The sequence below is a fragment of the Polychytrium aggregatum genome, assembly GCF_025602895.1.
Source record: "Polychytrium aggregatum strain JEL109 chromosome Unknown BJ171scaffold_23, whole genome shotgun sequence".
In the NCBI taxonomy this organism is placed as follows: domain Eukaryota; kingdom Fungi; phylum Chytridiomycota; class Chytridiomycetes; order Polychytriales; genus Polychytrium; species Polychytrium aggregatum.
This window is the reverse complement of record NW_026516225.1, coordinates 420,399-445,488: the sequence shown is the minus strand read 5'-3', so window position 1 is coordinate 445,488 and position 25,090 is coordinate 420,399. Positions and strand designations below refer to the sequence as shown.

The 25,090-nt window shown below is 57.5% G+C and overlaps 7 protein-coding genes across 7 annotated transcripts; 4 read left to right on the top strand and 3 right to left on the bottom strand.

Moving 5' to 3' along the window:
- Positions 1-661: 661 nt before the first annotated feature.
- BJ171DRAFT_509363 (uncharacterized protein) lies at positions 662-1,584 on the bottom strand. The gene has a single exon (XM_053111378.1). The coding sequence runs from the start codon at positions 1,211-1,213 to the stop codon at positions 707-709; it is 507 nt and encodes a 168-aa protein (XP_052965778.1). The 5' UTR covers positions 1,214-1,584; the 3' UTR covers positions 662-706.
- On the top strand, positions 1,411-3,517 carry BJ171DRAFT_139009 (vesicle transport v-SNARE protein N-terminus-domain-containing protein). Its single transcript, XM_053105701.1, has 6 exons — positions 1,411-1,817; positions 2,011-2,069; positions 2,300-2,410; positions 2,651-2,828; positions 2,950-3,082; positions 3,403-3,517. The coding sequence occupies exons 1-6, from the start codon at positions 1,715-1,717 to the stop codon at positions 3,488-3,490; spliced, it is 672 nt and encodes a 223-aa protein (XP_052965777.1). The 5' UTR covers positions 1,411-1,714; the 3' UTR covers positions 3,491-3,517.
- BJ171DRAFT_139025 (uncharacterized protein) lies at positions 3,045-4,214 on the top strand. Its single transcript, XM_053105702.1, has 2 exons — positions 3,045-3,082; positions 3,403-4,214. Exon 2 carries the CDS (start codon positions 3,528-3,530, stop codon positions 4,008-4,010), a length of 483 nt encoding a protein of 160 aa, XP_052965776.1. The 5' UTR covers positions 3,045-3,082; positions 3,403-3,527; the 3' UTR covers positions 4,011-4,214.
- BJ171DRAFT_460184 (major facilitator superfamily domain-containing protein) lies at positions 4,038-6,533 on the bottom strand. The gene is made up of 3 exons (XM_053108431.1): positions 6,244-6,533; positions 5,890-6,016; positions 4,038-5,740 (listed from the first exon to the last, which is right to left on the bottom strand). The coding sequence occupies exons 1-3, from the start codon at positions 6,391-6,393 to the stop codon at positions 4,419-4,421; spliced, it is 1,599 nt and encodes a 532-aa protein (XP_052965775.1). The 5' UTR covers positions 6,394-6,533; the 3' UTR covers positions 4,038-4,418.
- Positions 6,534-9,188: 2,655 nt separating this feature from the next.
- BJ171DRAFT_509354 (uncharacterized protein) lies at positions 9,189-14,812 on the top strand. The gene is made up of 8 exons (XM_053111377.1): positions 9,189-9,422; positions 9,589-9,789; positions 9,935-10,037; positions 10,125-10,740; positions 11,707-12,071; positions 12,784-12,884; positions 13,159-13,266; positions 13,645-14,812. The coding sequence occupies exons 1-8, from the start codon at positions 9,306-9,308 to the stop codon at positions 14,563-14,565; spliced, it is 2,532 nt and encodes an 843-aa protein (XP_052965774.1). The 5' UTR covers positions 9,189-9,305; the 3' UTR covers positions 14,566-14,812.
- Positions 14,813-18,695: 3,883 nt separating this feature from the next.
- Positions 18,696-21,181, bottom strand: BJ171DRAFT_623221 (calcium/calmodulin-dependent protein kinase type 1D-like protein; the record flags this gene model as incomplete). Its single annotated transcript, XM_053115458.1, has 10 exons — positions 18,696-19,083; positions 19,170-19,375; positions 19,534-19,613; positions 19,784-19,857; positions 19,931-20,065; positions 20,179-20,249; positions 20,362-20,420; positions 20,563-20,663; positions 20,821-20,926; positions 21,123-21,181. The coding sequence occupies 10 exons, from the start codon at positions 21,179-21,181 to the stop codon at positions 18,946-18,948; spliced, it is 1,029 nt and encodes a 342-aa protein (XP_052965773.1). The 3' UTR covers positions 18,696-18,945.
- A 550-nt stretch (positions 21,182-21,731) lies between these two features.
- Positions 21,732-24,984, top strand: BJ171DRAFT_509306 (ribonuclease H-like domain-containing protein). The gene is made up of 11 exons (XM_053111376.1): positions 21,732-21,969; positions 22,223-22,504; positions 22,644-22,761; positions 22,949-23,053; positions 23,172-23,280; positions 23,364-23,454; positions 23,581-23,668; positions 23,776-23,821; positions 23,935-24,238; positions 24,435-24,698; positions 24,786-24,984. The coding sequence occupies exons 1-11, from the start codon at positions 21,873-21,875 to the stop codon at positions 24,818-24,820; spliced, it is 1,539 nt and encodes a 512-aa protein (XP_052965772.1). The 5' UTR covers positions 21,732-21,872; the 3' UTR covers positions 24,821-24,984.
- Positions 24,985-25,090: the final 106 nt, after the last annotated feature.

Here is a 25,090-nt window from a genome sequence, read left to right as displayed (position 1 = left end):
AGAGGTCGCTGAGGGAGACTGAGGGGAGGATCGATGGCAGAGGGCAGCGGGACACCGGCGCAAGCTTGTGCAAGCCAATTCAAGCCGATTCGAGTTAACGCAAGAAGGTGCGAGTTAATGCACGCAGGTGCGAGTGAAGACAAGCAGATGCGGGTTGATGCGCGAGTGCAGGTCGGCGAGATGCGCTGGAAGTGCCTGTGCTGGTTGGGGACAGACGGCGGGGCAGAGACGACGGGCGCGGCGAGCAGGACCTGTTCGCCGGAACGGGGGCGCCACGGCGACCCACGGGGTGTCGGGTGCCTGTGCCGGGCCGCATTTGATACAGCGAGCGAACTATCATCAAGTTGGATGGTATCGGGGAGATTCGACTGCACTGCATTATTCGGCTGTATCATTAAGTTATACGATACATCCAATTGCATCGTTCACTCAGTTGAACTGTTCAGTTGCATCGATGTAACAACATGCAATGCAGGTTATGATATGCAATGCAGGTTATGATATGCAATGTAACAACCGTCCCGCGGTGCTGTCCATTGGCGAATCGCGCTGCTCCCCCTTCTCTCGATTGCAAATCACCGTTCCCACGACCACCGCCAAGGTCCCGTCGCTCTGCCATCTGCTCGGCCATCTGCTCTGCCATCGGCTCTGCCAGCGCACGCAGCCCCGATCGAGCCGTGGTTCACCGTTGGGCCGGATGGGGCTCTCATTCTGCCGAGTGCTGGTTCTGCCAGCGCCACCGGTCTGTCCCCACTGCACCCACGACAAGGATCGACCCTTGGCTGCGCGTGTGGTTTTGCAGCGCAGCCCGCAGGTCCATCAGGCATGTCCAATTCATCAGCACCAGCATCGGCATCATCGGTATCGTTGACGCTATCTTTACCGCCGTTGTTGACGCTATCGTTACTGCCGTTGTTGGCATGGGCGGCGCCAGCAATTCGCTCACTTGCTCAGGCTGTGACGTTGATCGCAGACTCGCAGATTCGTAGCTCAGACCGCCATGTCGATTGGACAAATCCAAGGATGCCATCGGTGCCAAGCTTGTTGCTGTCATTTGAAATCGACCAGGGGCATCCTGATCCACCGCGGCCGAACGACCGGCGATACTCCCGCCCAAGATGATACTCACTCGGTATACCAACGACAGCGCGGGCGGCTGCACATCGCACAACACCCACCACCACCCACAGCATATCACAACATGCACAAGCATGCATGTTCGGGTTGCCCTCTCACTCAAGCCCTGCCCATCACACAGTCAATCAGCGATCGCTGCCGTAATCGGCAGCCCATCCTGCCAAGGCCTCGCGTCTCCAGCCATCGCTGTTCCTGTCGCTGACGTCGGCTCCCGCCACCAGGCCGCGCCGCAACCGCCTCTTGGCTGCAAAACCCCGCCCTCGAAGCCTGCGTGTTCTCGCCCTGTCCTCATATTGATCTACTCTGCCGACTCTGCCCCTTGAAACGCCATTTCCCGGGCCTGGTCACTTGCCTTGCATCTTCCCTCCCTGCTGCCTGTGCAAGCTCAGCCCACACGCTCTTTCCAGCATCGATCCCGTGCAATCCGACTCCAGCTCGAACCCACCCGAACCCACCCGAACCCGACCGAACTTGACCTGACCCAACCAGCCCACCAAGGCTCTGCGCAACACCGTCTCAACGTCCATCTGTCCGCTCGCCCATCCAACCCCGGCTCATCCGTGCCACCCAGATTCAAATGTCGGGCTCTGAAATCTTTGAGACCTACCAGAAGGAGTATCTGACCCTCCAAGAGTCCATCTCGGACAAGGTCAAGAACCTGATTCCGCAGGCCAAGCCAGGTGAGGGTCGAGGCTCTGGCTTGTGGCTTCTGAATTATGGATAGATGGATGATTGCTTCTGAGGCGGTCGACTACGGCAGCTCCATGAATACGGACGGCCCGTCCAGTCCAGGGTTTCCGTCCATCGCTTGTCCTAACGCAACATTGTCTTCCCTCGCTCGTTGGCTGGTTCGCCGGCTCCGTGCTGCTCCAGACCAGCGCAAGCTTCTCTTCAACCAGGCCACCCGCGAGCTGGAAGAGGCTGATGAGATCGTGAGTCTGCCCGCCATCCGGATTCTCCATGCACCTCTACGACTCCCTGGACTAATCCATGTCACCCTTTGCTGTGCACTTGGCTTCTTCGTCTTTGGCTGTCTGGTGCGCTGTCTCCTCGATGATTTCATACAACCCATCGGACAATATGTCACCCTTCCCGCCTCGTTCTTGCTGGACATTTTCTCGCCGGACTTTGCGCATATCTTTTATCGGTATGCCGTTTGTAGATCAGCCAAATGGAAGTGGAGTTGCAGTCTCTGCCCCCGAACATTCGGAACCCACTCACTCCGCGGCTCAAGTCCTACAAGAACGATGTCAAGACGCTGAAGAAGGACCTGGTATGCGGCTTAAGCTCGATAGTGCGTGCACGGCGAACAGCAGCAGCAGCTATAGCGGTTGCGGTTGCGGTTGCAGCAACAGACACGGCCAAAGAGAAGACGCACCTTCTTCCCTCCCCTTTCTCGTCCTCTATCCTCCTCCTTGCTCGATGAGCACAAAGCGACTACGATGGCGAACTCGCTCCATTGCATCTGCAACCCGGATCTGACTCGGCACCTCTGACTTACTCCCGTCGCCAGCAAAAGACCAACAGCGCCGCCTCGGACCGCGAGCAGCTCTTGGGTGCCGGTGGCTCGCATGTCATTGATTTCGAAGTCACCAGCATGGACCAGCGATCAAGGCTCCTCCAGGGCACCGAGCGGCTGCAGGACGGTAGCCGGCGGCTGGAGGAGGCTCGGAGAATCGCGATCGAGACAGGTGAGGGCATCCCGCGATGGCTGTGGCTGTATTGAATCAAAGGACAAAGGGCGATCGCCCTGGGAGGATCATGGACACTTATCATCGCATTGTGTTTGGGGGGGGACATCCGGGCTCCCAGAAAATGTCGGTATCAGCACCCTGGAGACGCTTAACCGCCAGCGCGAGCAGATCCTGCGCACCCGGGACACCCTCTCAAGCGCAGACACATGGATCACCAAGAGCCAGGGTATCCTGAAGACGATGCAGCGAAGGTAGCGAGCCGACTGACTGCTTTTTGTCTGAGATGTGCATGGAGTGTGCTTGGCGACCAGCGAACGGCGGCGGCTGGCTGGACGTGTATGTACGTATGAATGTTTTGTTGAAAGCCGAGGAGCAAGCAGCCCGAAGCGATCGACGACCTCGGTCACGAATGCATACGCACCGCACCTCGATCTTGGTCATCGGCCGTTCGATATCATCATCGTCGTCCGCATCACGACATGCGCCTTTCCTAACGGCGCCGTTTATTGATATCTCCTTCGGTTGACCCCCAAATCCGTCCTTCGTCAATTCGATTCGGCCCGCCTGCCAGATTGGTTACCAACAAGTTCATGACCGCCGGTATCATCGCCATTCTCGTCGTGATCATCGCCGTCATCATCTATCTGAAGTGGGGCTGAGCATCGGCGGATCCAGTCTAGCCCCTGGCGCATAACCATGCGTATGTCTGCACCTATGCGCTGGGCTGCACTCCTTCGCTCCTTCCTTGCTCCGTTCCTTCCTTGCTCCGTTCCTTCCTTGCTCCGTTCCTTCCTGCGTTCCTCCTTTCCTGCCTATGAAGTTCATGTCTTTGCTCGTCTTTGTTGTTATTGCTCTGTTGTTGCTGCTGTTCTTGTTGTTTCAATGCTGTTGGCCTCTCCCCCCTCAATTGTGAGGCACAAAACAAGAAGAAAAAGTGTGAATCAGCCGCGGGTGATTCCTCCGCCATGTTCCTTGTCGCTGCCGCACCGATCCTGCCCTGTCCACCCCGCGTCGTCCAGCCCAGCGGAGCGACGGTGTCGGGGAAGAAGGAGGGCTGATCCGTGTCCAGATCCAAAACCCCCTCAGGGAGACATTTCCCACCACGCCAATGGACCACCGCCTCGCCCTCCGCCTCGCCTGGCATCATCGCCCCCCCCCTCATTCCGACCCACAGCCTGATCGGCCACGTTCGAGGTCACGGTCACGTTCGAGTCCAAAGAAAATGTATTTTTGTCAGATGAAAGAGCATTCGAAATAGGGAACCTGTGCGTGGGCAAGGAGGAGCTCAGGCTGGAGAGGTGATCAGGAGCCTGCTTGCAGATGAAGGGTACTGACTGATTGCTGTTCTAGTGATGAAAGCAAACATCAAAGCGTAAAAGTTTGCTTGAGAAATAAAAAAAGTGCAATGAATCGAGAGTGCCATGGACTCCCTCCTCTGATAGATAGGTGGTGGGTGTTTGTCAAAGGGAAAGGATGCAAAGAAGGGCACGGCGGGCGCGGACCAGCGGATGAAACACCCGGCCGTTGTTTGGTGCTGCGACATCGCGCAACTCCCCCTTCCTCCGGCCGCATTGTGGGCGAGCCGACTTAGTAGTTCGAAGACAGATAGGCCTCCCATTCGGCATCGATCTGCTGCTTGCTGACGCGCTCGATCTTGAAGTTCTTGTAGATGCGGTAGAGCGAGCCAAAGGCGCGGACACGGTGGATCTCGCCCTCCTTGTAAGGGAGCTTGCGGTCGGCAAGATGGGCAGGGATCATGACACAGAGGAGGAAGCCGAGGAGAACAAAGCCGAGAATCCAGCGGAAGTTGAGGTTGTAGATGGGGATCAGGTTGGGGGCCCAGAAGGCCTTCTCCGAGTTGTAGACGGCGGTGAAGACAATGCCACCAATGACACCAGCATTAGCCCAGGCAGTGAGAATGACACCGTGGGTGGCGCCGACGTTCTTGGACGAGAACTGGTCGGCCAGGAAGGCAGGGATGATGCCAAAGCCGGCGCCGTAGCACATGCCGATGGCAAAGGCGCAGAACAGGAAGACGCCATAGCTCTGGGACGAGATCAAGGTGGGCAGGAGGCCGAGGCAGACGGCCTGGATGACCGAGGTGGCAACAAAGATACCCTTGCGACCAAAGAAGTCCGACAGGAAGGGGAGCAGGAGACGGCCGAGGAGGTTGAAGCCACCGAGGGCACCGTTGATGTTGACGGCAGTGTCAGCCGACTGCTTGAACTGGTTCTGGACGATGGACTGGATCTTGGAGATGATCAGCAGACCAGTGATCTGGTGGCACAGGAAGAAGAAGTACATCATCAGGAACTCGCGGCTCTTGAGCGAGTCGATCAGAGTCATCTTGAGGGAGCGCGACTTGACGGGGGCGACATCGACGGCAATGTCACCCTTGTCGATGTTGGTGGGGATGGCCTCGGCACCCTTGATGGTCTCGATGTTGATGTTCTTGACGCAGTAGCCAGGGGGAGGCATGCGCAGGATGACGGCAGCGAGGGTCATGACGACAAAGTAGATCGAGCCCAGGACGACAAAGGTGAGGGGCAGGCCAACGACGCCAATAGAGAGGTTGGTCTGGTACTCGACACCGATCAGGTACTTTTGGGCGTAAGGGGCAATGATACTGCCGGCACCGAAGCCGCAGACAGCGAGACCGGCGGCGATACCGCGCATTTCAGGGAACCACTTCTGCAGGGGCGAGACAGGCGAAATGTAGGCAATGCCGAGACCGGCACCAGAGAAGATGCCGTAGCCGACATAGACAACGGCAATCTGCTTGACGTAGCAGCCCAGGGCGGTAACGAGCTGGCCAAAGAAGAAGAGAGCAGCGCCGAGCATGGCACCACGGAAGGGGCCATGGCGCTCGAGCCAGGGGCCAAGGAGGGCAGCGGTGTAGCCAAAGACGGCTGGAAGGAGGCAGGACAGACGAAAACGAAGCGCAGGTTGAGTGCCGAGGTCGGAGAGGCATAAAGGCGAGAGAGCGGGTCGTCTCCCAAGCAGGCCTGCAGCCACCAGGGGCGACATTGACAGACTTGCATCGTTCGGCCAGACTTACCGACGGCAATGTAGAAGGTGATGGAGGCAATGCCACGATCAACACCAGCGGGGGTGGTGAGACCATAGATGTAGGCTTCGATGGGCAGGTTGTAGCCGGACCAGGCATAGAGGGAGCCACAGCAGATCTAGAGGAGGGGAACGAAGCGAGAGGAGCAAGGGTCAGCGCCGGGGGGGGCTGCAACAAGGAAGCCAGTCGATGGAGGCGCTGAAGGTTGTGCGGGAATGTATCGACTCCCCCCACCCGCCAAGCTTGGCTTGGCTTGGCTTGGGCTCGCCTCGCCAAGGTGAGAAGGGCGCCAGCCAGGCCCGCACAACCAGGCGGCGTCGACAAGACGAGGCCGAGGACAAGTACCTGGATCAGGACAGCGGCCGGCATGAGATAGTAGCGGTTGAAGGGGATGGGACCAGCCAGGAAGAGCTTGGTCTCGCTCTGGAGCTGCTTCTCGCTACGGACATAGTCCGTGGAGCGCCAGTGGTTGATGATGATGTCGAGGAAGCCCATGGCTCGGGAATGCAGATGGGGAGCGACAGAGATGAGCAGGAGGCAGGAGCGCGGGGCAATGGAAATAAATAGGACCAAGCCGACCAGAGGCAGGGACGAAGAGAAAAGGCGGCCGACGGGAAGCAGCAGCCGATGCAGATGGGGGGCGGGACGGAGACGAGCGCCGGGGGGAGACTTTATAGGACGGGACTTGTCCCAGCCGCGATCTTGGTGAAGAAGGGCCGTGAACCGAATTTCCCACACTCCACCGGACGTCAACAAACGCGTCCGCCAGCGGAGGCCCGTGCGCGGCGGCGGAGCCACGCGGACAACGCGGCCAGCCGGTGCGCCACCCAGACGCCGCCCGAAAAAGGCAACTGCCGCCGCCGACTCCGCGACGGGCCCCTTGTTGCGCGCTCACATGCCGTTCCGCCGGACACCTTTACCGCCGACTCGCCGCGCCGCCCCTGGACAGCCGGCGATTGCACGGGGCCACACCGCCGCGCTGTCTGGACAGGGACGCTCGCGGGGAGGCCTTGTTGCGGGTGTCACTGGACGTGGAGAGAAGCGGCTGTCTGTGTGCATGTAAACAAAGGCCCGACAGCCGGATAAGGACGACCGCCGATGACGTTTGTTTGTGTATCAGCCAGTCGCCCTCGCTTGCTGGTGTGTACACGGGTCGTAGCACCACGGTGGCCTGCCCCGGGCCTTATTCTATGCACCCCTGTCATGACCACAATCCGGAAGGCCCTTGTTTGTGTGGCTGTCCTGTCACCAAGCCAGCGACAACATTCCAGCGATGGCATTCAGACAATGGCAACAGACTGTGGTGTTTGTGTGGCTGGCCGGACCTGTACAGCGAGCGTCTGGACAGACGCCTTCGACGAAACGCGCATGGTTTCGACGGGCTGCGTCGCTGGACCTCGATGCGGCCGTCTCGTCTTGGGCGGCCGCTGCTGTCCGCACAATCCGCGAAATCGAATCCATGGGAGCGACGTTTCTGCACAGACACCTTGTCTCTTTGCGTCCTGCCCCCCCCCCAATTGACGCTGTCTCCCTGTGCTCCGCCACCCGGGGTCGACCACGCACGCAGCCCGATGTGATACAGCCGTCCACAGTGGGCCCTTGTATCTCTGTCCAATAGGCGTCCCCGCCGTTGCCGCTCCATGTGGGTCGTATGGTTCCTTCGTGGCCAGCCCGTCCTTGTCTGCCTTGCCAGACAGCGCTGTGCGCCGCGACAGCCGACCCGAGCCGGGTGGTGTGGCATCGGCTTGGTCATTTCTCGCTTGCATGTGGGGTGTCGTCGTTTGCCCAGGGAGTCGTCTTCGATGGCATGCCGGGCATGCCGGGCTGGCAAGCGGGTCCCCTGGCACCCATCCCGCATTGCAGGACGAGGCAGCAGGCAACATACATCGAGCCTCTGGCTCCAGGGAGGCTTGCCTGCGGCGGTGCTGGTCTGACGGAATCTGGCTGGCTGGCTGGCTGGCTGGCTGGCTGGCTGCCTCCCAAGCCCCCTTCCATCACCCATTCGTGCTGGGCATGCCTCGACTCGCCGCGCTTCGGTCTTATCGCTCCATCCATCCATCCATTCATCCATGTGTCTGCCTTATCATATCACCGGTCCATCGACCCGCCACCCCTGCTTGCTTACTGACGGAACCGTCTCCATCCATCCTTCGCCTCCCGCCTGCTCGACTCGGCGCAGCCGGAAACGACGGCGGCGTGGCCGAGCGGCCGTCAGCAGCTATCGCACGTTTGTCCGCTTGCTCGTCTGCTCCCTTTTCCTTGGCCTCGCCCGCTGCGACCCATGCAATCCACGCAGCAGCCAGTCGGGAGCTGGCCTGGAGCCGAGAGACCGTGCGGCACCAGCAAACGATGCGGCGTGGACCCGGCCCGGCAAGCGGCATCTGCGCCGTTCTCCGACGGACCACCCTTATCGACCGTGATTGCACGCACAGGCCATGAGGACCAGGCGATGCTCACCAACCGGCATCGCTTGTGTGGTGCACCACCTTGCGAGAACCGATATTGACACCAACATTAGCTTCGATGCCGAGGATGTGCGGTATCGCACGTTTGGTCAACGCTACAACGGCGTATGTCTGCCGCTGCCCGCCGAGCCGATCCCAGAGGAGACACGTTCGTCTCGCCATTCCCAACCGGGAACGATCTCCGCCGGTCTCCGTGTTCGCCTTCCGTCTGCATCGTTTCGTGCTTCGTCATCCATCCTCGCCGTATCGGCGATTCGCGTCGGATCGACACATCGAATGCAGGCGGAGAGGCGGCCGCCAGCGGATGATGCGAGCCGAATTGCAAAGTCCGGGGAGCTACAGCCGGCATGCGAACGTCCCCTTGGTACAATCTATCGATGGACTCCCCTTCGACGGTCCGGCTCTTCCGCCCGCTCCCCTCTCTGTCCGCCCGTCGCCTTGACCTCCAGCGGATCTTCAGTGGTCCAGTGCCTCGTTGCGGCGCTGGGTCGGAGGCGGACACCACACAATTGCGCTGATTCGACTCTGGTCGTCTCCATCTCCATCTCCATCTCCATCTCCATCTCCATCTCCATCTCCAACTCCATCTCCATCTCAGTGCCTGTTTTCGTCTCCGTCCTCGGCGGTGTTTTCTGTCGGCGGTGTTGGTTTTTCGTTGCGATGGCCAGAAAGAACATTCCCAGGCAGACGCGGCGATTGGCTGGGAGACGCTGCCACACACATTCGAATCGCGCTGGATCCGGCTGGATCCGGAATGCTGCGCCACCGCATCGTCACCCGTGGCGCAGCCGCCTTATTAATTGGCCGCTCTGGGCCACTTCGTCCACCTCCCGACTCTGCCTCGCTTCTGCCTCGCTTCTGCCCTCCGCTGCTGTTCGCCAGCCAGCCAGTGTTCCGCCACCCACCACCGTATCTTTCAGCGCCGTCATCGTGAAAGCCGCCATGTCCAAAGACCTTGCCGACTTTGACCGAGAGATGGCCGGTCTGTACGATCTCAAACCGCCCATCACAGCATCCAAGATGCAGGCCATCACCCGGAGCGCCCTGAAGAACGTCAAGGTGCGGCTGTTGCTTCTCTTGCATTTGCTATTGCTTCTCTTGCATTTGCTGCTCCCTCGACCACCGCAGATCTTTGGCACTCGCTCTATTGAATTGAGCTCGGCCCGAGCTAGCTCCTTGGTGCAGCATCACCCGCCTCATGCTTTCCGCTCTCTCTTCATTGCAGCTCTACAAGAACGTTGTCCATGCCGTCGAAAAGTTTATCCAGCGATGCAGTCCCGAGCTCAAGCTCATTGGCGTCTATGTCGTCGATGCCCTTGCCCGTGCTGCCCAGAAAATCCCCGATGGCGAGGTTTTCGTTGGTCGTTTCGAGGAGAAGCTCGAGAACATGTCCAACCACCTGCAGTATGCGCCCGACCGCGACAAGGTAAGCGATAGTGCGGCGGGCCTTTCATCCGCACGTCTTATCGCATGATCCCGACTGCAGCTGGCTGCCGAGTTGGCTGGGACTCGACTCTCGACGTTCCTGACAATCCTTTGGATTCAAAACAACTATTCCCTCCGCTCGCCAGATCAAGATCAGACGGACCTTTGGCTTGTGGAAAAAATCGCAACTCTTCAATGCCGAGATGCTCGCAAACATCGAAGTCGCCTATCTGGGCGGATCCGATCAAGGTTGGTGCAAATTGCTCATCTTCGCTGAATGGCACAGCGCTGTTCTCCGTGCCGCTTTCTCACTCGCATACGTCCCCTCCCTGCCAGACTCGCACCCGTCTACTGGAGATGCCTCTCCTCCGGCAACTGTCGACACAGCCACAGCCACGGCTACAGCTACTGCCACTCTTGGGATAGGGTCGTCGGACCCGCGTGTCAAGTCAGGCGCTGTAGCCCCGTCCTCGACGCTAGAATCTCTGCTGCCACCCAGCCTGGCAGCACCTTCCCTGTCCCTCTCAGAGCCGCCGTCGACGATTGCCAACTCAGACCCCTCGGCGCTCCTGCAGGCCCTCACACCCCATCTCAGTGGTCTGGGGGGCGCACTGGGTCTTGCCTCGCTTGTCCCGCCTGCGCTTACATCCACCACTCTACCGGCAACGCCCTTGATGCCCACGCCAATGGACGCCCTCGATCCTATCAGCTCCAAGATGCCGCCGGGGTCGCTGAGCTCTCTTTTGGGCCTGGCTCCTCCCCCACCTGTTGTGTCAGCACCCTTACTACCGGGCCTTGGTCTGGCGAGCCTGCTAACGCAATCCGTGCTCGAACCCACCGCAGCTGCGCTCTCTTCAATCCCTCCAGCCTTGAACGCCTTGACTGCACCTGTCGTAAGCGGTGGCATTGCCCCGCTTGCGACCATTCCGGGCTTTCCCGCCATGCCACTGATGTAAGTGCACCACACTGAGCTCGGACTGTTTTCCCTTCTGTGTGCTCCTTTTTTCTATTGTGGCTTGTTTGGAGGCAGAACGTTCAAGGAAGTGGCTTGAGGCTCAAATCGCATCGGAATCGACGCTGTGTCTCGGACCTGGATATGGGACGAAACGAGCTCGGATAACGGTCGCGCCACAGCCGAAGCTTGAAACTCAGCCAGCCGAGGGCAGTCACTATCAACGATGCCGAGTCATTTCGCCGATCCGTTCACAGCCACAAGCGTCACAGAACGACATGATCTGGATCCACCATCTCGTCGCTGTCCGGTATGGCTCGCGTGGATAAATGCATGTAAATGTGTAAATCTAGCCGGTGTGTTTACGACGAGTCGCTGCAGATGCTGTTCGAGAGGGAGCTCTCCCCTTTTCTGAACCATCTGTTGGCGCAGACGGAAGTGGAGCTGTGCATCCCGGCGTCTCCATGGCCCACTCGGCCGTGCGAGCGTCGAGACGCTGCAGCGACCTTCTGTCGACTCGGTTCGGGCACGTATGCCACCAGACATGCCCTCGGGATTGGTGCTGCCGACAAGAATGCCAAGCTGTACCTGAACCTCTAATAAAGCCTCCTGGATTCCATAAGTCCCCGGACGTGCATGCCATCCCGTCATCGCAATCACCGATGTGGCTCGGATCTTGGATCTGAAGCGATTGCCCAGCAAGCCAGCACGTGCTCGGGACTGCGGCGTGAACGGAGAGCCGCCAAGGTGACGAGCCACCTCTCGACACAGCTCCAAGCAAGCGAGTCAGCCCGAGCACATAGCACACCAGCCGAGCACCAGCGGCATCGCCCAACCTGTTGCACAATACAGACTACCCGATTTGTGCACCTGTCCTTTTCTCGGTCCTCTTTGGCATTCTTTGCTTGCTATACCAAGGGGTGGATCACAAGTAACTGACTGTTGTGCCATCATCCCCCTCCCCAGCGATGCACTCCAGGCAGCCCAGGGCCCCGCTCCACCCAAGCAGGACTTCCAGCGGACTGATTCCCCAGGCTTTAACGTACACCCCGGCCTTGGTAATCTCGACAGTGGCGGCAGCAGCCAAGCCCTGTTTGGAACAGCCTGGCCGTCGTCACCGCATGATCTGCCACAGCGCCCGGCCGACCCGCGGCAGTCCCACGCAAACTCGCTGCCAGCGCGGGGACCCCCAAAGCGAGGCGGCAACGGCGATGTCTACGACTACAGTGCCGGTGGCAAACGGTTCTTCGACGATGATTATGGCGACCCGAACCTTCCAAAGTGCATGCCGCCCCGGTTGGATCCGGCCCTGGGAAACGAGTTTTTCAAAGGTAAGTGGCGTTTGCTGAAGTGCGTGTCAACAGGACTTGCAGCCGTATTTCCTCTCTCCTCTCCCCAAACCCTTGATTCGTTCGTGGGCACCCATGAATCCGTTGGCTCTTGCTCATTTGAGCCCGAGGAATGGCGGCTTTGCCCAGACGGTCTACAGCGGCGGTTGGTGTGTCATTTTCTACTCCACGTTTCACACCCTCGGTTCTCTGGCGGATTTTACTCTCTTTGTTGCTCTCTTCTGCATCATCGGCACAGCCAATCGCTTCTGAATCCGAGTCCGTCTGCGGCCTGCACACTTGAATACATATGCGCATCCGGCAGCAACATGCAATCGCGTGCACTCGAGAACGCAAGCGATTCTGTGTTTCATCTCTTTCTTTCCCTTTTCGCACCGCCGTTACTGTGTTTACCCTCTCCAGTGCTCCCCCCCCGTCCAGCTCTTCAATTATTCGTGCCCCGGTTACTCTGTTATTCGCCACGATTTCCCACCATTTTCACTTTTGGTTCAGCCTGTTACCTCCTGACACACTGTGGAATCCATCCCCTGGTCGAATCTGCTGCCGATTTCCCACATTATTTCGCCATGATTCGCGGACTCGCCTCAGCATCGAATCGGCAGGGCAGCCGCTGATGACTTTGGCTGCACCATACTAACAACTCATCCAACTCCCACCACCCGGGGGCTCCTCTCCGTCGCGGTTGGCTCGGCAGTCCTGAGCAGAACTGTGTACGTTGGCGGTGTCACCAACATGGTGACCAAGGAAATGCTGCGGGACTTGTTTGAAACCGTTGGACGAGTCGATACTGTCGTGGTAATGTCGTCAGCCCGGGCTCTCGGCCCACCCTCTCGGCCCACCTTCCATCCGTTGCAGCGTCACCCTCAGGAGAGACTAGAGAACCTGATCGCACTTGCACTGCCGAGATCAGACAATCGCCCCCTCGCACAATGATAACGCCCAAGTCGACCGTCACTCATCTCAAACCTTGTTCTTCCATGCAATATCGCTCATGGGTTGGCGCCGGGGGCCATTTCGCTGTTTCGGCCCTCGATTCCCTCCTCGCCACCTGCCATGCGCCGCCGTTCAGGTCAACTACCACAAGTTCAATGCATTCATCAAGATGTTTACCCGAGTCGAGTGCGAAATGGCCCGGGAGAAGCTTGATCACATTTCCGTGGCCGGAGCAACCCTCAAGGTCAGTCGCTGGTGCATTGCTGTCTCTCGCTGGGAACCCCGCTTCCACACACACAAATCAATGCCGGACATAAATCGATGTGCACCTCCTGCCTGTTAAAAGACTGTTGGATACAACAGAATGGCTTGCTACAGCCCGATCGCTCTTATCACTCCGGCGCATTCGTGTAGCTCGCTACGTCTCGCACTGCTGACCATTTTGCACACACTATTACGCCCTCCGACGACTCGACACTCGATTCGGCCATTCCCACGCCCTGTCCAACGACACCCACGCACTCGCATGTTGTAATCGTGATCTCATTCTGGCGGACTGGCCGACTGGTCCCAATTCACCTCACAATTTCTCCCTTCCCCCCGCATGCATCTGGGCTGATAGCTTGGCTGGGGCTGCGGATTCGGCCCAAAGAATATCTTCAGCTACGACAAGGGAGAAACCGTCTTCCCCATGAACCGCGTCGTAGACCCCGACCGCAAGTGGCTGGTTCTGTCCAAGCGCGGGCCTGGCCGGATCCAAGCTGGCATCGTCATCGAGGAGCCCGACGTAGGCGTGAACTGCGAGGACTTGATCACAGCGGGCGAGCCCTCTCCGCATGCCGGCATGCCAACCGCAACGATCCAGCGCATCGCAAGAGAGTACATCCCCGGCGCAAACCGGGACCTCGATGGCGGCCCGCACAAGCGCCACAAGAGCAGCGACGGCGGATCCGGCGACGGCCGATCGAGCAACAGCCCGGGCGGACCCAGGTCCTGGGGCCGCTCTGCGGCAGATGACCAGCGTGGGCCTCGCAACCCCGGTGGTCGTGGAGAGCGGGTCGACAACCCTCCAGGGCCCCGTTCGCGCAGCTCACGAGCTGGCTCGAGCTTCTCCAAGGGCCGGCGCTTGGACGACCACGGCGACGATGAGATTGCAGCACTGAGTGATGGGCACTCGCCCCAGCCCTCAGATTGGTCTGGTCGGGACAGCTTCGGCCCGCAGAGCCAACACCACGGCGGACTCGGTCGCCATATCGAGGCCTATCAGTCGCCATCCGGCTCCTCACCCCAGAGAGGAGCCGGTCCATATCAGTCCCCACTTCACTCCGGCAGTATGTCTGGCCCTGGTGAGGCTAGCCCCTACATCGCAAGCCCAGGTCTCTCCCATATCCCGGACCATGCAGCCGCCATCATGTTGAATCACAGTAGCCTCCATGGAGGTCTCCATGGGAGCCCGCTTGACAGTGTCTCTGAGGGAGCCGCTGCCGCTGCCGTTACGAGCGGTTCGACGCAGAAACGAAAGTCATCGCGTTGGAATGCCTGATGCGACGAATGATAGCGATGATAGCGACGATGAATGACGACGATGATGATGGTGTCAGGAGCGATGATTGTATTACCGATCATCGACAGCGTTTGTTGATCTTGATGAAACCTGAGCAGAGCAGAGCCCCGTTGGTTGGGGCAGATATCAATATAGACCACCCTATTTCCCATGAATGACTACACTTTATTCAGAAAAAAACGGGACAATATAGCCGTTTCCATGAACATGTAGTATGTGCTGTGCTTGCGTCAAGCAAAGCCACAAGAAATAAAACAGATCACTTTGGTAGCCTCCGAGTGAAGACCACCGGTCGCTCTCCGGTCTCCACAATCGACCTGCATACTGTGATCATGTTGCGCGCCGCATTGACGTCGCGATTCCACACTGTCCGGCAGCTGGGATTCTTGCAGCTCCTGACAAAGTGGGAATTCGCAACACTGGGCGCATCGAGTCCTTCCAACCGAACCGGCTCCAGGCACTTGGAGCACACTTGCGAGGTGTTGAACTCGTTCGTCGAGACTACCTTGACGCTTCCATGATGGTGATTGGGACGGCGTCGGTGGTGCTCGAATTGCTCAAAGTACTGAGCAAACCGCTGCCTCCGAGGGCTGGATGCATAGCCCTTGCCCTGTCGCCATGATGCATTGCCAAAGGCGATCACCACATTGGTCCGTTTCGGGGCGTGCTTCAGGACGGCCTTGCACATCTTGTCGACGGCCACTTGGCGCCTCTTGTGGCCCGTGAAGCGATGGTGACGGGCCTTCTTGCCAAGGTGGAAGTCGAGCTGCACTCGAAGTTCCGGTCGCAGGACATGGGTGAGATGGACCTTGAAAGCTTCCGAGGACGACACCTTGGGCGAGGGGGTGGACGACATCCAGGTCTCGATGCTGAGTCGATACTTCATGATATTGTGCCACTTGGTGTTGGACGTATGGCCACACATGTGCTGGTAGTGACCATTGGAGAACGAGACCACCTCGTCTTGGTGGCCCGGTGCTTGGATGACCGCCGTGAAGATGGAGCCGACTCCAGGATCGATGCCAATCCAAGTGGTGCGATCGGGGTCTGGGTCGCCGATGTGGGCCTGGATGCGCTGCTCGGCAGTCGGAGGAGGCTCGATGGTCTCGGTGCGATCGGTTCGAGGCAGAAACTTGACGAGACCGATGGTGCATCCAATGCCATCGGTGCTGATCTCGTAGTTGAACAGCTTCCTGTCCCTGACTCGCTCTTGGAAGAGGGAACTACGCAGCTTGAAGCAACTGCGCCAGAGACGATCCTGGTTGTTGATGCCGTCATCGCCCTGTTCCTTGAGCATGTCCCGGGTAAGGCCAAGACGATGTTCGGTGTCAAGGAGTTGCCAGAGAGTGACCGTGTCGATCTTGACATACTTGGCCCTTGCAGTGCATAGAGGAACCATCGTGCACACGGCCGGAGGAGTGTCAAGAGCGAGCTGCTTGAGGGCCCACTTGAGTCTGGATGCCAGCTTGTTGATCTTGGACTTGGTGGTGCCGAGCTCAGACTTGGCCTTGGTGAACCTCTTGTCGTCGGAGGGAATGCCTCGGGCAGTGAGCTTGTCCAGCTTGGCCTGGCGCTGCAGCTCGGTGACTCGGAGGGCGGGCATGTCACAGTCGATCCACTTGTGGACATTGTCGACCATCTTGTCCCGGGCGAGGATTCCCACATGGTGTGAGAGGCGATGGAGGGCCCGGAAGCGGTCCTGGTCGTTGCTGTACCGAAACTCGTCCAGGATGTGGCCAAACTCGGGATAGAGGAACTCGAGATCGGCCTTGGGTGGAGTCTGCCCTGGTTTCTCGAAGAGCTCGAGACAGGCCTCGATGGCTTCGTGCTTGTGCTTGTTGGCTGGGAAGACGGCAGCGCAGAAGCGGCGAAGGAGTCTCCAGTATGCCAGGTCGAGGTGGGTGGTGCAGTTGGTGGCATAGGCATTGACAGCCAGGGTGAGAAGCTGACTGTGAGCACCATCAGGCAGACGAGGGGCCGGAGGCAGGTCTGCGTGCCGAGTGGTCTGGTAGTCGCGAAAGGAAGCGACCAGATGCTCGTTGTATTTCTCATTGTCCCTGGCCGTCGAGAGGGCATCGGCCTGGACGATCTTGAAGCATTGGCGGATGAAAGCAGGGGTGGACTTGGAGATGACGGGGACGGGAAGATCCTGCTCGATGCACCGGAGGATGTGCAGGTTGAGCAGCCTGGATGCCTCGAACTGGATCTGGGTCATGGCCTCGACGGTGGCCTGGATCTTGTCGCGGAGAGCGGGATTGAGACAACAGCCATCCATCGTCTGCTTGAAGCAGCTGAACTGAGGGGCGGATGACCTTCCATCCACGAGTGGGACGACAGAACTCTTGAGGGGCCGGTATTCGGGACATTTGCTAGTGTTGCAACGTTCGTGATCGGTGCCATCGCACTTGGGACATCGCTTGCCAGTACTCGAGGAAGTAGATGGACCAGGCTCGGTGGGATCGACATCCATTGGATCTGCAGAAGCAGTGGTGGTGAGCGACGGAGCAACAGACGACCAAGCATGCGTGGGGGCAGAATACGAACCAGAGACAGGCTCCGACTGTGACTTGGCTTTCTTGGGCCTGGGTGGCCGAGGCTGGCCATCACCGGTACCCTTACGCTTCGGAGGCATGGGGGCAGAGGATGCTGGATGCCTGCCAGTGGTACTGGTCAGAGCAGAGACTTTTTTTATCGTACAATAGCGCGATGATCCGATCAAGGCGAGATGAGGGAAGAAAGCAGCAGGACGAAGGTGTGGCATTTATACCCGAGAGCAGGAACCCGTCTGCGCGGGCTGGTTGGGGAAGCGACCCTGTTCAAAAATCGCCGAGAGGTTCAAGCCAGGGATGTGAACGCGAAAATGGCGGAGTTGACGTGATTCACACCCAGAAGCGCATCGCTCGCTCAATCAGCCGTGGGAAGACATCTGGAAGCACCCTCCGAACGGCAGACTCGAACAGGGTCACCATCCCGATCTTGAACCCCTCGGACGCATTCAGCGCTGCGGCCTTCCTGTACTGATGCTTCACAATCCCAAAGAAGTTCTCGATGGGATTGAAGTCGGGCGATGCAGGTGGGGTGAAGATCACTGACCATCCTCGGCGCTCGATGCAGTCCAGGACAGCCATTGTCTTGTGCATGCTGACATTGTCCATCACAATCACAGAGTCGTCTGGGAAGCTCGCTCGCTCAAAGAACTCGACCATCGAGTGTGTCTTGAATGATGTGGGGATGTACATGCGATGCAGCACACCAGAGTGGTTGATGGCAAATGCAGCCGAGACAGACTTGTGTTTCATGTGATTGCGCTGGCGAAGCGGAGCACCCTTCGGTGAGTATCCGTAGAGAGGGAAAATGGATTTCCTGATCCCTGTCTCATCGACAAAAACGAATCGTCGTGGGTCAATGGAGCGGACCTGGTCCCTGAACTGTGCCACTCGCTCATCCAGTCGCTTGGACTTGTAGAGGTGTGTTGCCCTCTTGTGTGAGAGACCTGCTCGGTGGATGGCAGTGTGGCAGAGTGAGAGTGAAACTTTCCTCTGGAGGATGGACTCGAGCTTGCACCGCAACACAGGACCAGTCTGGAACGGGTCCTGTTCAATCAGGGTGCGAATGACTGGACATGCCTGCTCGAAGAAAGTGGATCTGCGAGCTGGGACCCGGGATGGGTCATCCAGCTTGCATCCTCGGTGCCATCGATGGATGGTGCTTTTGGATACACTGAATATGGAGGCGACCTTACGCAGGCTATGGATGAGGGCGTAGCATCGCAATGCGGCGGTGCGAAAGTCGGATGTGTGGCGAATGGTCATGGCCAGCGCGCGATAACATTGGGTAACAAAATATTCGATGAATGGTCAAAATCCCGGGTGTCCCGTTTTTTATTGGATTGCCTGTAACTAGCAGCATGCCGCCATATTGATTGTCAATGCAATGACAGCCGCTTGAGTGCAACATGGTATACAACATGATGCATACTCTTCTCGGTGCCCGCCCCTGTGGGCACACTCAACTGACAATCCCCCGATCCGCAAGTGCGATTTGGCCGCCATTCCCGAGGGCTCAGAGAGAGCCTCCCTTTCTGTGTAGGCTGTATTGGTCGCTCCGAGCACCAAGCGGATCGGCTATAAGCTTCAAAGACCAATACAATAATCTCTCAGAGGATATTCCATGTGCGATTCGCTGCATCCACCCTCCTCCAAGCAACAATGGGCACACATCCTCTTGCTCTCGCCAGCCCGACACACAGCCATTTTTCAATCCGCCCTCTTGCACCACAACATCGCAAGGCATTATGATTTGTTCTCCCAGCATGCAATCGCCAAGATCTTGTGCCAAGTTGGGGACACAGACCCCCAGTTACTTTGCAGCGTTGTTCTGGGCTTTGAGCTTCAGGGCCTTCAATCCGGCCGAGATGGCGTCAGAGTGATGCTTCTCGGTCTCTTTCTTGACAGAGTTGACGAATCCGGAGGCGACCATTACGGCGTCGATGCCGGCCTGATGGAGTCGCCGGAAAGCATCAATGGATGGTAAGCCACGGCATATCCCTCCCCCTCAAGCGCTCAAGCGAGAGACGAGCCTACCTTGAGCTTTCTCCTATAGTTGAAGTTCTTGACCAGGTTGTCACCGACAGTCTTGGAGATATCGACCGTTTGGCTGGTGGAATCTGTCAGCCATTTATGCTTGAGGGCCTGGGAGCTCGTCATTCGGCTATCGGGATTGACAATCAAGAGCTTTGCGATAAAGTCCTTGGCATCGTCGGTGATGTTGTCCCAGTCGGGAGAGAAGACTATTCATACAAGCATCAAACGCCAGGAGTGCAAGCCGAGTCAGTATCGATGGAGCGTAGCGCTCGTTCCCGATGATCTGAATGCCCGGTTTCCCCCTTAGCACCAAGTGCGCTCTACCTCATCCTCCGCCTCCGCATGCAGCACACCCCAATCTCACATTTGTAGATGCCCTTGATGGTGATGTCCATGATCCCGGCGTCGTCTTCGGCCCAGAACGGAGGGTATCCGGAAAGCAGACTAGACATCATCGGCACAAGCAAACCGAAGTCGTCAGCGCGACCGCATATCCGCAGTCCCAACCCGCATACGCCGAGGCATCCAATATCGATGGCTCGCGCACATTGAATATATAGCGCAGATTGGCTGTCTCTGGTCGCGGGCGTCGTAATAGAAAGGGCATAGCTTACATGTAGGTGATCACACCAATACCCCACATGTCCACGGGCTTTCCGTAGGGCTGTGACTTGAGAACTTCGGGAGCCTGAAAGCGTCCAGCGACGGTGCATCAGTCCAGAGGCCATGGTGTGTCATCCCACAGCCTAACCAGCGCTTACAATGTAGGTCAGGCTTCCGCAATTGGTTTTCAGCATGTAGTCATTGGTGGCCACGCTGGCAAGTCCAAAATCGGCCAGCTTGACCTCGGCATTGTCTTCCTTGCTTGCCATCAGCAAGTTTTCTGGCTTGAGGTCCTATATTGTGGGACTCAGAGTCAGTACTGACCGCTTGGGTCGTGTGACAGGCATCCGCTGGATCCAAGTGCAGGATTCCTGGATGGCGGCCTGGTGTCGCACATTGCCCATACCCGATGGACGATTCCCTCTCCGTGAATATAGTCCAGAGCCGTGAGAATGTTGAGGACAATGTTCTTGGCATCTACAGGTTCCGATTTCATGTGTTGATGTGATGTCAGTGGCGAGCAGCGGTGTACTGCTGTTCAGACGGCCTCCAAAATGCACGAATCGCGACCGAGGTATCTTTATCATACCGCCTTCCGAGTAGAATCCCAAGTTAACAATTCGATCAAACAGTTCTCCGCCATCGACACTGGGAGATGCAAAGTATGGATTAGAAGCCTTCTCTGCAACGTGCAGGCTTGGGGATGGTATCCATCAAATGCATCGCCGTCGGTGATTCTGGGCACTGCATCACAGCCAACCGATCAACACATGGGTGCGAGCGTCCTTACTATTCCATCTGCAGATAGAGGCTGTTCTTGGTCTCGAAGACGTCGTACAACTGAATGCAGTTTTTGTGCTTGATGCTTTTCAAGATTGTGATTTCTTTAACCTGAAGCGGCGCAGTTCAGTCAGACGACAGTGTCAGTCCCGACTCTGAAAAAATGTCCGGCCGATATCCACCACAGGGAACTGCTATCTCTGACCACCCGGTCGCGCGGAATAGCGTCAGCCAAGCCGAAACACTCGTCGCGCAAAGGTGCACTCACGATATGATCCTCCTGGCCACGGCACCGGTTCTTGTCGATGATTTTCATTGCATAGCGGACGTTGGTCTTGTTGTCGACAGCAGACACTACCGTGGCAAATGAGCCGCTGCAAACACATTTGGCAGTGGGCGGAAGGAATTACGCATGCGTCAGTTGAGAATTAGGGTGACAACAGCAATCCTGGTAGGCTCGTGCTCAAAGGTCTCGATGTTCTCACGTTACTGGACCAGCATCGCTCGGCAGGAAGGAGAGGGGGAAAGGCAGACAGCGGGTGTGCTAGCAGCTCTGCTTCAAGCACATACCTTCCGAGCGTTTCGCCAAACGTGAAGCGCTCGTTGATGTTGACCTTGGCTTTGCTCATTCTTGGGTAGGCAGATCGACGTTAGGCAAGGGCGGAGAGAAATGGAACTCAAGACGCAGAACCGCAGAGAGGTTGTCGTGTCTCGATGAACAAGAAAATCACCAGAACAACCCGCAGCACGAGGCGATGGAGAAGAAAAGCTGCTCTGGACGGTCAGTTTCGAGGACAGACGGCCGAGGAGACGTGGGAAAGAACCCCACCACCCATTTCTCCCCCCGCCGGGAGCCTCAATCGGCTGAGACAGCACACACACAACTCGTCAACGGAATGACGACGGTGTTTGGAGGCCAGCCGCGAGAGCAGAGACCTCATCGATACACTCTGATTCGATGGCAACCGTTTGTTTTGCAATAGCGGCCGATTGTGGTCGCCGCAGACTGTGATTCGCAATCCCATATTGAGCCGATAATTGGCCGAGTCTTCGGCCGGACCATCCCCGTTCAGAGACCAGGCCAATGGACAAGCAAGGTTTGGCTGTGGAAGCGCCGGTTCGATTGCTTGCCTGGCAGTTCGGCGAAACCATCGAGATCCGGCCCCAAGAACGAACCATGTTCGCCACCCCTGTCCTCCGCCCCCCAGGATCTGCTTCAACTGCCGTCTTCCTCGCCGATCGTTGATCGGACACACCGGCGCTGCAGCCCGCGAGCACCCTCGACCTCACAAGGCTCCGTCTCCAGGATCTCTACCAGCCATGGACGTAACCCGCAGCAACTTTGAGGCGACCTTGGCCGTGATCAAGCAGGCCATCGATGAATGTGACTTTGTGGCCATCGACGCCGAGATGACAGGTGGGCCAAACAGGCCTCAGCTTGCTATGACCATCGGATCTGACTTGCTTGTCGCTGTTCTTTCTATCGATGGATGGATTTATTCGGCCCGGGTGTGGCTGCCCGGTCAGATCAGCGATCTGCTACACCCCTTAAGCCGTCGCTTTGCCTCCGTCGACCATCCCCAGCTCATATTCTCTGCTCTGCCTTCTCCCGACACCGTCATTCTCTTGCTGATGGGCCGCGATACACCGTAATCCATGGACCTCCAAAGGCCTGCATTCGGAGTCAACCCAGCGGGCCCACACATACGACACCATCCAACAGCGCTACGCAAAGTACAGAATGTCTGCCCAAGATTTCTTGATGAATCAGTACGGCATCTGCACCTTCAAATGGTGCGGGGAAACACAGTCCTACGAGGCCAAGCCCTTCAATATCTGGCTCTTTCCACAGCAAGGTACCTTTGCCCTCGAGCGATGCAACAAGATCCAGATCTCGAGTCTGGAGTTTCTTGCCAACAACGGCTTCGATTTCAATAAATGGATCAAAGACGGTAAGCGACACCAGCCAAAGGACAGCCGAATAGGACATTTCCGAGGAGAGCACTTGCGCACTCGATCTCGGCAGTGTCCATCGGATTCAACAGGGATGGGGACTGGGCCGCTGTGGCGACTGATGTCTTTGATGTGCAGGTGTGTCGTTCCTGTCCCACGACGAGGAGGCCCGTATCCGACGCAAGCTTGATCTGAAGGCCGAGCGAGAGTATCTGGAAGTGCCCCAGGAGCTGGTCGAGTGGATGAGCCAATCCATGTGAGCACTGCACGGCTATCAGAGGGTCCCCGGCCCGGTGCCGTTAGTGTCCTCCGCCATCAGCGTCTTCGTCCCATCTGCATCGCTTCGTTGGTGGTCCGGAATCCTCGCCATCGCGATGATTTGCCGACACAAACAAGAATCTTGGTGCACTTGCTGACTGAAAACCAATCGACACCGATGACAGGGCATCCGTCAGCGAGTGGCTCCAAAACTCCTCTGAGAAGCAGACCTCGATCGCCACAGAGTCTTCGTTTCATCGTCGGCTGATCCACCAAGAGGTCTTGAAGCGGTAAGACAGTTGGACCCACATCCTCGAGGGGACATGAGCGATGACGATCTGTCCGGATCTGCAGCGTGCCTACCTTTGTCAGTTTGTCTGATGTGCGTGTTCTTTTCTTGGGGAGCAGCTTCAATGGGTTCTTGGCAACCGAGGGCAAGGTCAAGGAGGTGATAATCACCCGCATGACTGCTGAAGAGCGTACCCAGCGACAAGCCAACAAAAACTCTGAGGCCGAGGTAAGAATAGCCGCACTGTGCCTCCAGAAACATCCAGAAAGCCCTTGGCAAGATATCTAAGCCGGCGGCAAACACTGCTTCAGCGAGAGCTCGATTCGCTCATTGGATTCCGCAAGGTCATCGATTGGCTCCGGGAGGCCCGCAAGCCCGTCATCGGACATAACATGCTGCTTGGTAAGAGAGTAGCCGAATCTTTCCAATGACTGCCACAGCAACGATGCCGATGCACGACACCCGATGTCCGATGTTCGATATTGTCTTCTCGAGCAAGTCGGTGCTGATGGTGAACTCGTCGCGCAGACCTGTGCCATACATACCAAAGCTTCAACAACAATCTCCCCGAGTCCGTTGAAGACTTCAAAACAGGCCTGATGAAGATGTTTCCATTGTAAGAATCGCATGGAGTGCGTGTCCCTGCTCGCTGTGCCTCCTGAGCGAACGTTGGGCGACAGTGATGCTTGGGCTTATCTGACCCGTTACGCCTGCAACATCAAGGGTCTACGACACCAAGCATATTGCCTCCTCGGAGCCGGAGCTAACGGTGTGTTGCCATGGACAAATCTTAGGATTGGATAATGATGCACCCTCAGACAGGCAGATTTGCGAATCTCGAGCTTACCGTCCTCGCTGCTGCCTTGTCACCATGCCACCCAGCGCCGCATACCCAGGACTGGGCTTGGAGACCTGGTCGCCGTGGCCAGGGAGGCGCCGTTTGGGTTGCCAAACGTTGTTTGTGCACCGGGATTTGATGGATACACAGGTCCGACACAGCGATTCCACGAGGCCGGATATGACGCCTATTCAACCGGGCTAGTCTTTGTGAAAATGATTTCGCGTGTCGAAGAGTATACCGAAGGAACGCGGATAGACTTTGAGCTGCGGTCGCTGAAGAGGTTGAAGAATTGTCTCCATATGATGAGAAGCGATTTTGCATGCATCAAACTTGAAACTGAGGAGGGTAAGCGCCGACAGAAAGCGGACAAGATGGGATTCAGCTCTTTACACGGCTTTTGGGTCGCGTCAGTTTGTGGCCGATTTCGCCGCTGCATGGGCATCGCCCGTTTCCTGGCGCATTCTCTGGCTACATTTGCTGTCGCTGACCTGTGATGCACCCGTTGTCGTCTGTCTATGCCACGATCCTGGGGGATCCGCAGAGCGGCCGGATCGCGATCACATCTTCCGGATCTTCAACCTGCCCACGACTTGGCGAAGCAATGATGTTCGCGAGGCCTGCGGCAGGATCGGCTTTGAGGTGGACAATATCGCTTGGATCGATTCCTCAAGCGCCTACATTGTTCTTGATCCGGATATCGTCGAAGACGCTGAGATCAAGATCCTCGAAGCAATCAAATCCGAGGAGCTTGAATTCGAGATCCAAAAGTACTGGGAATACATTGACGCCTACGAAGGAACTGATGGTAGGTTCTCGATACATGAGGGGCGGTCCGCAAGAGAAAAATCTTGAGAAAGAGCACCACTCTTACCGCGTTCCTGGGTGTCTACAGGTCCAGACAAGAAGCGCGCAAAGACCGAGGCATAGGGTCGACGACGACACTCGAGCTTCACCATCTCGCAATGGCGTCTATTGCCTATCGCGCCAATAAAGATACGACGTTCCCATTGTCAAACGGGACGCCCTGTTTTGAGTCAGGGTTGTTGTTCACTTCCGGTCCTGAATATACGCGGCTGCCCATCACTCACTGCCACGACCAAATGGCGTGCTCGGTGCCTGGAAACCAAGTGACTCGAGCAGACCGAGTATGTTGATACCTCGAGACTATGGAGCTGTCCAGAGGGTCGAATACATGCA

What these genes read in the sequence shown, in the direction of transcription:
- BJ171DRAFT_139009 (XM_053105701.1), top strand. Translation starts at nt 1,715, where the DNA reads ATGTCGGGCTCTGAAATCTTTGAGACCTACCAGAAGGAGTATCTGACC. An exon ending in GATTCCGCAGGCCAAGCCAG is followed by an intron (nt 1,818 to 2,010) that starts GTGAGGGTCGAG and finishes GTGCTGCTCCAG; the next exon opens with ACCAGCGCAAGCTTCTCTTC. An exon ending in TGGAAGAGGCTGATGAGATC is followed by an intron (nt 2,070 to 2,299) that starts GTGAGTCTGCCC and finishes TGCCGTTTGTAG; the next exon opens with ATCAGCCAAATGGAAGTGGA.
- BJ171DRAFT_509354 (XM_053111377.1), top strand. Translation starts at nt 9,306, where the DNA reads ATGTCCAAAGACCTTGCCGACTTTGACCGAGAGATGGCCGGTCTGTAC. An exon ending in GGGAAACGAGTTTTTCAAAG is followed by an intron (nt 12,072 to 12,783) that starts GTAAGTGGCGTT and finishes TTGGCTCGGCAG; the next exon opens with TCCTGAGCAGAACTGTGTAC. An exon ending in TGGCCGGAGCAACCCTCAAG is followed by an intron (nt 13,267 to 13,644) that starts GTCAGTCGCTGG and finishes CTGGGCTGATAG; the next exon opens with CTTGGCTGGGGCTGCGGATT.
- BJ171DRAFT_509363 (XM_053111378.1), bottom strand. Translation starts at nt 1,213, where the DNA reads ATGCTTGTGCATGTTGTGATATGCTGTGGGTGGTGGTGGGTGTTGTGC.
- BJ171DRAFT_509306 (XM_053111376.1), top strand. Translation starts at nt 21,873, where the DNA reads ATGGACGTAACCCGCAGCAACTTTGAGGCGACCTTGGCCGTGATCAAG. An exon ending in CCTCGGAGCCGGAGCTAACG is followed by an intron (nt 23,822 to 23,934) that starts GTGTGTTGCCAT and finishes CATGCCACCCAG; the next exon opens with CGCCGCATACCCAGGACTGG. An exon ending in CGCCTACGAAGGAACTGATG is followed by an intron (nt 24,699 to 24,785) that starts GTAGGTTCTCGA and finishes GGGTGTCTACAG; the next exon opens with GTCCAGACAAGAAGCGCGCA.
- BJ171DRAFT_460184 (XM_053108431.1), bottom strand. Translation starts at nt 6,393, where the DNA reads ATGGGCTTCCTCGACATCATCATCAACCACTGGCGCTCCACGGACTAT. An exon ending in CGGCCGCTGTCCTGATCCAG is followed by an intron (nt 6,017 to 6,243) that starts GTACTTGTCCTC and finishes CCCCTCCTCTAG; the next exon opens with ATCTGCTGTGGCTCCCTCTA. An exon ending in CACCTTCTACATTGCCGTCG is followed by an intron (nt 5,741 to 5,889) that starts GTAAGTCTGGCC and finishes GCCTCCTTCCAG; the next exon opens with CCGTCTTTGGCTACACCGCT.
- BJ171DRAFT_139025 (XM_053105702.1), top strand. Translation starts at nt 3,528, where the DNA reads ATGCGTATGTCTGCACCTATGCGCTGGGCTGCACTCCTTCGCTCCTTC.